The sequence below is a fragment of the Bos indicus genome, chromosome 1 (genome assembly GCF_029378745.1).
Source record: "Bos indicus isolate NIAB-ARS_2022 breed Sahiwal x Tharparkar chromosome 1, NIAB-ARS_B.indTharparkar_mat_pri_1.0, whole genome shotgun sequence".
NCBI classification, from domain to species: Eukaryota; Metazoa; Chordata; class Mammalia; order Artiodactyla; family Bovidae; genus Bos; species Bos indicus.
In genome coordinates, this window is record NC_091760.1 from 5397311 (window position 1) to 5408839 (window position 11529).

At 39.8% G+C, this 11529-nt stretch overlaps 1 protein-coding gene across 1 annotated transcript; it reads left to right on the forward strand.

Annotated features, from left to right (window-relative positions):
• The first annotated feature begins 4515 nt into the window (after positions 1-4515).
• On the forward strand, positions 4516-5211 carry KRTAP11-1 (keratin associated protein 11-1). Its single transcript, XM_019967059.2, has one exon. It carries the CDS (start codon positions 4540-4542, stop codon positions 5017-5019), a length of 480 nt encoding a protein of 159 aa, XP_019822618.2. The 5' UTR covers positions 4516-4539; the 3' UTR covers positions 5020-5211.
• Positions 5212-11529: the final 6318 nt, after the last annotated feature.

Below are 11529 nucleotides of genomic sequence, written 5' to 3' on the forward strand. Positions count from 1 at the left end.
GTACACATCACCATTAAAAATAATTTCAATTTCAAATTGTAGCTGCAAGTTATTAAAGGCTTTCTGTCTCTTCCTGCTTCGTTTGTAGTGATCTTGCACTTTATTCTGTTAGGTAGTTGGAATAGGAAAAAGGAGTCCAGAATGGCAGTGGCTAAAAGACAAGGAAGGGAAAAGCCCGAGAAAATAAAACAAAGGAAGGTCCAAGGACTGGAGTGAGGATCTCAGGTAGAACAAACAGCACTCCTGGCTGGCCCAATTTACATAGGACAGGCCCAGGGGGAGGAGAAAAGATATAAAAAGAGGAGCCGAAGGTCCTGGGCTCTCTGTCTCTGTCTTTCTTCTCTTTGAGTCTTTTTTTTTTTTTGTCTTTTTTTTTTTTAATTTAAATTTATTTATTTTAATTGGAGGTAATTACTTTACAATATTGTATTGGTTTTGCCGTATATCAACATGAATCCGCCATGGGTGTACACGTTTTCCCTATCCTAAATCCCCCTCCCACCTCCTTCCCCGAACCATCCCTCTGGGTCATCCCAGTGCACCAGCACCAAGCATCCTGTATCCTGCATTGAAACTGGACTGGCGGTTCATTTCCTATATGATATATATGTTTCAATGCCATTCTCCCTAATCATCCCACCCTCTCCCTCTCCCACAGAGTCCAAAAGACTGTTCTATACATCTGTGTCTCTTTTGCTGTCTCACATACAGGGTTATCTTTACCATCTTTCTAAATTCCATATATATGTGTTAGTATACTGTATTGGTGTTTTTCTTTCTGGCTTACTTCACTCTGTATAATAGGCTCCAGTTTCATCCACCTCATTAGAACTGATTCAAATGTATTCTTTTTAATGGCTGAGTAATACTCCATTGTGTATATGTACCACTGCTTTCTTATCCATTCATCTGCTGATGGATATCTAGGTTGCTTCCATGTTCTGGCTATTATAATCAGTGCTCCAATGAACATTGGGGTACATGTGTCTCTTTCGATTCTGGTTTCCTCGGTGTGTAGGCCCAGCGGTGGGACTGCTGGGTCATAAGGCAGTTCTATTTCCAGTTTTTTAAGGAATCTCCACACTGTTCTCCATAGTGGCTGTACTAGTTTGCATTCCCACCAACAGTGTAAGAGGGTTCCCTTTTCTCCACACCCTCTCCAGCATTTATTGCTTGTAGACTTTTGGATCACAGCCATTCTGACTGGCGTGAAATGGTACCTCATTGTGATTTTGATTTGCATTTCTCTGATAATGAGTGATGTTGAGCATCTTTTCATGTGTTTGTTAGCCATCTGTATGTCTTCTTTGGAGAAATGTTTTTTTAGTTCTTTGGCCCATTTTTTGATTGGGTCATTTATTTTTCTGGAATTGAGCTGCAGGAGTTGCTTGTATATTTTTGAAATATGGATCAATGGAACAAAATAGAAAGCCCAGAGATAAATCCACGCACCTATGGACACTTTATCTTTGACAAAGGAGGCAAGAATATACAATGGAGAAAAGACAATCTCTTTAACAAGTGGTGCTGGGAAAACTGGTCAACCACTCATAAAAGAATGAAACTAGAACATTTTCTAACACCATACACCAAAATAAACTCAGAATGGATTAAAGATCTAAATGTAAGACCAGAAACTATAAAACTCCTAGAGGAGAACATAGGCAAAACACTCTCCGACATACATCACAGCAGGATCCTCTATGACCCACCTCCCACAATATTGGAAATAAAAGCAAAACTAAACAAATGGGACCTAATTAAAATTAAAAGCTTCTGCACAACAAAGGAAACTCTAAGCAAGGTGAAAAGACAGCCTTCAGAATGGGAGAAAATAATAGCAAATGAAGCAACTGACAAAGAACTAATCTTTGCATCTTTTGGTTTGGTATGCCCTCACGCCTCGAGGGTGTATTTTCCTTTATTTTCTAAATAATACTGAGCTGTAACACTGATCTATCTGAGAGCTGTGACACGCCAAGGGCTTTAACGTCTGTTGCTTCAAGTTTTTGTTGTGGTGAGACAGAACCAAGGAAATTACACACTCCCCTGACAATTCTAATGAAGTAAAATTGTCAGAATTATATACAATGAAAAAACCCTCATGAAGTTTAAAGACACCAGTGCTTGTAACTCACTATTTAAAATTTTATTTATTTTTGTTGTTGTTAATTAATGGAACTGGAATAGACATAAAGACTATAGTCTTTGTGGTGTCATCAATAGAACATTGATTACTTGATTTTTCAAATAAATTTTTGCTTGAACTTTAATGAAGGCATCTCACCATGTTTGAATATTCCCAGCATAGGTTCACAACACATGGCTCTGTTTTATTCACCTCTCAGCTTAGCCAAGTATAAACTGTGTGACTTAGGTTAGTCATTAAACCTCCCTGAACTTCAGCTTCTTTATGTGACATCATACCTAGCCCTTAGGGTTGCTGGATGCACTCTGTTCTTTGATGGTGTGTGTGAAATCTCTAACTTAATTCCTGGAAGAGCCTCAGAAGTGTTCATTTCCTTTCCTTCTGAAGCTGAAGGAAGATATTTTCTAGAATATTTCTTAAATTACAATTTTTAACTTTTAATGGAAAAGAGGAATCAAGACAGAGCAGCAATTTATACAAGTTCTCTTCCAGAAATGTGGCAACAGGTACTGGAAACTTCTCTTGTGTCACTTTACCACTAACTTCACATTTTCACGTGGTCACTTGATTAATTTACACAATGAAGTACTTCTCCATAGCTGTCTGTGTATCCATGGCTGGTAGAAGCCTGTAAACTACACATCCATTTTCAAAGAAGCAAGCCAGCTCCTGTGGCCAAGAACTTGACCTTCAAACACCAACTGGGACATTCCCCATGGTGGGAAGAGCAAAGTCCTAACCTTGTGGAAAGTAGTTACCTCTTTAATTTCTCCCCATACCCGAGTACATGTTGTGAGCCACTGAGGGAGACACAGTGTGATCCCTGGGAATTATAATACATCCCACAGCACAGCATTGTTTAGTTGGGGTGTATTATTAGCCTCCAAATTAGAGCCGTGGGGAGCTCCCAACATGGCTTCAGGGGGATGAATAGAGATGAATAAAGCATTCAGCAAAAGGACTTCTGGTGACATCTAACATAAAGCTGTTTGCTTTGTGCATGTTTAAAATGTAGCCTACTGTAGCCCTCAAATATATGTAAATTCATCTTTGTCATTCTTTCCTACCCCATGTAAGCCAGTTTACAAAATGAGTCAGCTCTTACAGCTGTTTTGATGTAGAAATATCACCAACCATTTAAGCTGTGCTGAAGTGACTTATTTTTCCAGAGTTGAAATCGTTTTCTACAGATGGATCACAAGGCTCAGTCATTTTGGCGTTGAGAACTGAATCCATTGTAGCAAAGTGAAATCATGGAGATGATATCTTTCTATGGTTTCCCCAAGAATGAAAAGAATAATTAAATATTACAGCCCACTGTTCACACATCCATTCATCACCAAATACTGATTAAGGGCCGTTTGCTCCACTCCTCCATTTATCCTTCACAGAGACAGTGACCCTGAAGAGCCTTTGATTTGTCTGTGATAAAAGTGCATCCTATCTATAAGTTTTTGTGTGAAAATAAATGTCTTTTGAATATATTGAGCACCTTGAAAGAAAGATACCATGGCCTTTCAAATGAACATTATAATAATTTAATAAATTAACTAAACCTGTTCCACTGACATATTGATGAGTCATATGAGTTGCTCTTATCCATTGTTATAAGATTAAACATTTTGGGAATAAAGCTCATTCAATTTATTGAGAAAGAAACTTGGCTACAAATGCAGTCCCACTTAATTAGCTTCTGTTCCAAGTTGCTTAGCTGCTTGGACATAAAGGGTTAGTCCCATTGCCCTCTGAGCTTCCTGGGGGCATCTTGCTCTGATCACCTAATTGATTTTCCAAGCCAGTTTATACTCTGGATATATCTTTGTGTCCTTTTTCCTAAGTGTTGTCATTATCATCTTGAAGCATATTCAACAAAATTCCTTGTAGAAGCCCCGTTAGCTATGGAAGGGTGACTAATTAAATTAAGCATATTAAGTACCAACAACAATCCAAACAGGGTGTGGGTGTGTACTGAGTCCTGGTTAGAAGGGAGAGAGTGTGGGATGGTGGTATGTTTGGTGTTACCATCAGAGGGACACTCATTGTATCCACGCAAGATGAATGAGGGATGAATTGTGGGCTGGGATGACCAATAGCTTTGAAGCTGTCAACTCACCTCCTTAATCCTGGAACTAAATACAGTCCAGAAGCCTTTTGACTTAGTTACCAAACTACTAAACTTTCTTTATGAGGATGAAGGCTTCTCAAGAGACAATTAACCTGGAAATTCACAGAAGGTTCTAAGGCAAGCTGGTGTGAGCCAAAGAAGCCAGGAAGGTCAGGGTGGGAGCCCCACCCACCAGAAAGAATATATAAAAGCTCAGAAGCCTGAAGTGGCATTCACAGTTCAAGAACCAGCCTCAGTGATTTACCCGCATCTCTCAACCAGCACCATGTCCTACAACTGCTCCACAAGGACCTGCTCTTCTAGGAGAATTGGAGGAGAATACACTGTCCCAGTGGCCACAGTTTCTACCCCGGATGCCGACTGCCTGAGCGGCATCTATTTGCCCAGCTCCTTCCAAACGGGCTCCTGGCTCCTGGACCACTGTCAGGAGACGTGCTGTGAGCCCACTCTTTGCCAGTCAACTTGCTACCAGCCAGCTCCTTGTGTCTCCAACCCTGTCCAGGTGACCTCTCGGCAAACCACCTGTGTCTCCAGTCCCTATTCGACTACCTGCAGCCGGCCAGTCACCTTTGTCTCCAGTGGCTGTCAGCCTCTGAGTGGCATCTCTACTGTATGCAAGCCAGTGAGAAGCATCTCCACTGTCTGCCAACCGGTGGGAGGAGTCTCCACCATCTGCCAACCTGCCTGCGGGGTCTCCAGGACGTACCAGCAGTCCTGCGTGTCCAGCTGCAGAAGAATTTGCTAAGTGTTCAGAAGCCCATGAGTGAATCAAGATTCCATGACCTGCCAGCTGTGTTTCCAGGATCTTCCGACATGCTGCCTGAGTAACTTCATTGCTGACCCCTGTTCTAACTGCCTGATTGCTGGCTGCCAGCCCTGAATAAGCCGCCTTTGGGGGCAATCTAAGATTTGACAAGCACCAATCTTATTTTAAGGGTTTGATGACTGGTGGCATGTATACCTGTGGATGTTTCCAGAAATGTACCACTCACGCCCCAGTCTCTAAGGGTTTTGGCATGTTTTGACCTTGCTGCTTTGTCTTTTGGCTTCTGCTTTTGTGCCTTGGAAAAGGGAACTTGTCTCGCTCTGTGTTTCTCAATAAAACCTCATTACTTGGCATTGCAAATGTATGTCTCAGTTGAGTTCTTTATTTGCAAGAATTTTTACTATCTATGAATCATCCTTTGCTGATCAGGGTCCAGGTTTCTTTTCTGAGCCTGGAGCATGGGTTCAGTCATGTGTTTCATGACAAGCAAGGGATTATCTTTTGTTTTTAACTTAAAAAGTTGAGTATAATTGCTTTACAGTGTTGTTAGTTTCTTCTGTACAATGACGTACATGAGCTATGAGTACACATGTACCTCCTCCCTCCTCAGCCTCCTCACACCTCTGCCATCCCACACCTCTAGGTGATCACAGACCACCGAGGTGAGCTCCCTGTGTTATATAGAAGCTTTCCACTAGCTATCTACTTTACATCTGGTAGTGTGTATATGCCAAAGCTACTCTCCCAATTCATCTCACCCTCCACAGATGGACCTAGGGTCTGTTATACATGATGAAGTAAGTCAGAAACAGAAAAACAAATACTGTATATTAATGTATATGTATGAACTCTAGAAAGATGGCACCTGTTTGCAGGTCAGGAATAGAGATGCAGACAGAGAGAATGGACAGCAAGGGATTATCTTATGTTTTACCTGGTTGTTGTTGTTTAGTCACTCAGTCGTGTTTGACACTGTGTAACCCATGGACTGCAACATGCCAGGCCTCGCTGTATTTCACCATCTCCCAGAGCTTGCTCAAACTCATGTCCATCAAGTTGATGATGTCATCCAACCATCTCATCCTCTGTCGTCCCCTTCTCTTCCTGCCTTCAATCTTTCCCAGCATCAGGGTCTTTTCCAGTGAGTCAGCTCATCATTTCAGGTGGCCAAAGTATAGGAGCTTCAGCTTCAGCATCAGTCCTTTCAATGAATATTCAGGATTGATTTCCTTTAGGATGGAGTGGTTTGATCTCCTTGCAGTTCAAGGGACTCTCAAGAGTCTTCTCCAACACCACAGTTCAAAATCGTCAATTCTTCCACACTCAGCCTTCTTTATGGTCCAATTCTCACATCCATACTTGACTACTGGAAAAACCATACTTGGTTAGAGAGTCTTGACACATGTAGTCAAGTTGAGTGATTAATCCTCTATACTTCCCCCTAGCTATTTATGGGCTTTCAGAATAATTTCCATGCAGGACAAAGAGAAGTTACCTAGGAAACCAGGTAGTTTGGGGAATTGTACAGTGAAGGGAGTCGATTAAAGTTTCCAAGTCTTCCTTCAATACAGGACAACAGTGGAAAACTTTGCAAAGGATCCCTCCATGATCAGATGAGATGTAGGGAGAAGGAGAAAGGATGAAAAGTCAGTGTCTAGGTCCTGAGAGTCAAAACATCAAAAAGGTGACTGTAGTTTTCTATTTCCCTCACTTATCGCTATGTATTGGTAGACCCCCAAACATGCTCTGGGTAAAGTTCCATGTTTTAGTAAATCAGGACAGAAGAGACTTAAAAACAAATTTCAAACACATGTTGGTTTATTCTAATATCTTGTGCTCATGTGCTCAGTTGTGTCTGACTCTTTGTGACCCCATGGACTGTGTAGCTCACCAGGCTCCTCTGTCCATGAGATTCTCCAGACATGAATATTGGAGAAGGTTGCCATATTCTCCTCCAGGGGATCTTCCTGACTCGGGGATCAAACATGTATCTCCTATGTCTCCTGCATTGGTAGGCAGATTCTTAGATTCTTTACCACTGAACCACCTGGGAAGCTCATTTTAATATGTAGGGCCTTGTTTTGTGCTTGCTTTCCACTGGAGCTCCCATACAGATAAAACAAGCCATCTGGACTGGTGACTGACATGCTAATCCCTTCTGCTTTTTTTTTGGAAAGTGAGAACTGACTGGCAGGTGGTCTCCTTGTGTCTTCACTCTCTCTTATGTCCAGAAACACACCTCTATATTTCCCTTTCAGAGTTGATCAAGGAGAATCAGAAGAGGAAGATTTTTTTTTTCTTTTTACAGAAAATAGAGACAGAGGAGGTGCACGTGCCAGGGGCATTGGGTACCTTTTCTTATAACAGCGGTACTTAGTGCCTCACGGAGTATCTGACCATCCATCTCTTTTGTCAGCACAAAATGGGTTTCCTATTTCACTAATGGCTTTTCAGAGAGGCAAAATGTATGGATAATTTCTGGAGAGAAAATGTTTATTTCTTTCTATTACTGACTTTCCTCGTAGAATAAAGGTTTCCTCTAGTCAAATGTTAATAAGTATGACTCGCAGTAATATCTCATTAAAGCAAGACATAGCTTTCATGCTTCTTCTTTTTAAAAATAATACCCTGGTTTTCAGAAATTCTCTGGTTTGTGCTATGGTATAAATCACTGGGGAACCCTAGGCGGCCCCTTCAAAGCTGTTGTTTGTATAACTCTAACATTTGTTTATTTCAGTCACTTCACATATGATTTGGAAAATAGGAAGTTTTTCAGAGGTTTACACATTATTAGTGATTCTTTTGTTCATGTTTTATTCTTTAGCTTTCTAGGTTTCAATAAAAATGAAGAACAGAAATGTCTTTTCTATCTTTTTATTTAGATGGCCAATCATTTTTAATATATAAGATTCATGTAGTAGTAATATGTAATAACAGAGTTTATAGGCTGAGATGAGTCCACTTTTGCTTGGGCTCTTTATTGTGATGGTGCAAACACCCAAGGATGCTGTAGCTATCTTACCAAACTATTTCCTTGCTTTTATTTCTGTTTGGGGAATCCTCTATTTCACTATCAGAGCTATTATAGTTGTACTTCAACTTTGAAAGTTCTCTCCATTCTTTGCTTTACTTCATAATAAATTGTAAAGTTTCAGAGTTTGTCTTTGAGGACAGTTTTAAAAGATAGAGGAGTGATGGTTTCTTTCTGTCCTTGGTCTGGGACCCAGAAATGCATCTTATATGTAATGGTCTATAGCTGTGGGGAAGCAGTTTGGGGCGCTTTGGTTCAGATCTTGGTTTCTGTCCCTTGGCTGGAGGCTTGTTAAGCTTCCTAAACATTCGCTTATCCATGAAACAAAGATAATGATGGCATCTTATGTCTCTATTTCAGGAATAAAACATGTGCATCCAAGGTATTACTGAGCCATCCTGTTCTTGATATTGACACGAAATTGACTTTCTTTATCTCCTTTTCCTTTTTGGTGGGAATCCTGGCTACTTCCATCATCGCTGAGGAATCTGAGAGAGAAGAGGTTAGAGGATGGTGACTTCCTGTTTTCTTTCCTAATCTCTTGTTTGAACTTTTACTTTAGAAGAACTAGTTCATTTTATGGATCTTCTTCCTAGTCTAGCCTCTGTTTCTTTTCAGATTGTAATGATTCAGACACTACAGCACTATTTCCTTCGCTTGATTGCCACAAAATCTATTTACACAAGCATTTGTGTATCTAACAGACTTTACTGAAAGTCTGGGGACATAGATGATGCTTATACTTTCATGATGAAAACAACTTAGCATTACATTTTAGACATAAGGAAGCTCCTTGGTCATTGTCCCTGGGACAATATCATATTTTTCTCAGAGCCAAATTCCTGCCTCCTTTCTTTCCTCCCTCCCTTCCTTCCACAAACATTAGGGTACCTCTAATGTTCCAGCTTCTGTGCTAGGTGCTTGTTATGACCCCTGCCTCATGAATTTCATAGCTTAGTTATGTAGAGTAATATAGCTAGACCTTTTACATTTTCCTCTGTATCTTCCACTTAGGGATTCCATGCGCTTTGCCTTTTCCCTATACATGCTCCTAAGTGCTTACCAAGGGGCTATATCCCAAGAGTTCCCTGAAAAAGTAAATTTTTTAAAACTTTTTAAAAAATATGATGTCGGGGCTTCCCTGGTGGTTCAGTCGGTAAAGAATCTGCCTGCAATGCAGGCGACCCAGGTTCAATCCCCTGGTCAGGAAGGTCCCTTGGTGAAGGGAATACTCACTCCAGTATTCCTGTCTGGAGAATTCCATGGACAGAGAAGCCTGGCAGGCTAGAGTCCATGGGGTCTCAAAGAGTCAGACATGACTGAGCAACTAACACTTTATTTATTATACAACTACCATGAAATTTGAAAATATAACCAACCTCTGGAATAATTTGTCTTTAAAAATGGTACATGGACTGCAGAGGCTGTCACATAGAATGAGGTAAGTTAGAAAGAGAAAAACAAATATTGTATATTAATGCATATATGTGGAATCTACAAAAATGATATAGACGACCTTATTTGCAAAGCAGAAGTAGAGACACAGATATAGAGGACAAATATATATATACTAAGAGGAAAGGGGGGTGGGAAGAATTGGGAGATTGTGATAGACATATGTACACTATTGATACTGTGTATAAAATAGATAACTAATGAGAACCTACTGTATAGCTCAAGGAACTCTACTCAATGCTCTAAGGTGACCTAAATGGGAAGGAAATATACAAAAGAGGGGATATATGTATACATATAGCTGATTCACTTTGCCATACAGTAGAAACTAGTGCAACACTATAAAACAACTATACTCTGACAAAAACTGATTAAAAAACAAAAATGGTACAAATGAACTTATTTAGAGAACAGAAATAGAATTACAAGTGTAGAATACAATCTTATGGTTGCCAGCAGGGAATGGGGAGAAGGGATAAATCGGGAGATTAGGACTGACATCTTAACACTGCTATATATAAAATAGGTAACTATATAGCACAGGAAACTCTATACTCTGTAATGACCTATATGGGAAAAGAATCTAAAAACAAATGAATATGCCCTGGTAGCTCAGTCGGTAAAGAATCTGCCTGCAGTGCAGAAAACCCGGGTTTGATCCCTGGCTGGGAAGATCCCCTGGAGAAGGAAATGGCAACCCACTCCAGTATTCTTGCCTGGAAAATCTCACGGACTGAGGATGGAGGAGCCTGGTGGGCTGCAGTCCATTGGGTCACAAAGAGTCGGGCATGACCGAGTGACTAACACTATTTGTATAACTGATTCATTTTGCTGTACAGCAGAAAGTAACACAACATTGCAAATCAAGTATACACCAATAAAATTTTTTTAAAAGTTTTAATCATTAAAAAGGAATCTGGGAGTCAGAAAGTTTGTGGGACTCAAGGAAATGTACTGATAACCAATTGAACGGCAAGAATGAATGACTGGCGTGTTGAGGTACAGACCCATATGGATGTCTTCTACAATTGCCCTCTGAGTTCAGTAAAGGAGAATTCTGCGATTTGACCTTAGCTTTGGTAAATATCTGCATCTTTGTATCTTTAGGAAGCTACCACTTGTGTTTAGAAATTTATGAATGGCCCCTACCTATAGGGCATTGTATTAGCTTTTATGACAACGAGATCTTCATTGACTGAGATTCCTAGATCCAACTTCTCTCATTTACTCCACTTTCCTATGATGCTATTATAAATAAACACAATGATTATGTATAAGTTTATCTGTGATTTATTATAAAAATGGATGATTAAAATGACAACCTAGTGCAAAAACTGTGGTAATGATAGTGCTAGTAACTGTAGGAAAAATAGATTACTCTCGAGCAAAGCTGGGTGTTGTCACTGGTAGGATTTCTTTAGAAATGTGTAGTTTTCATAGTGATATACTTACAACCATAATCTATTTTTGTATATATTTACATTGGAATTTATTACTGAGATTCCTACATAAAAAGTGTATCATTTTGGGTTCAAAGTCAAGCCCCCTAAACTATCTTTTCCCTCCATTAAGCATACTAGTGCAAGTGTTCTTAGGAACAAATCAAAGGCATAATATTTCACCAAAATGAAATATTCTCTTGCTAAAATTTCTCATCATATTTATTTTCACCTCTTGATTAATGCCACTGCCGTCTTCCAAGTCATCTACGATTGAAGTCCTGTCATCATTTTTTACTCCTCTTTCTCTTAACTTCACATGTTTAATTCATCCTACTGTAACAATTTAAATGTTACATTTAATAATATAATGTAAATACAATAATATAATGTAAAAATGCTTTCTGGCTTTTTCTCAGCATTTCCTTTAGTCTTGCCTACTGTGGGAATTCACTGCCTTTCATTAGGGTATTGTGGGTAGCTCCTAAGTGATCTAAGTGTTTTTCTTCCCTTTCTGCACAGCACTCTCAGATCTATCAATATGAGTTTGCTAGGTCTGCTGTA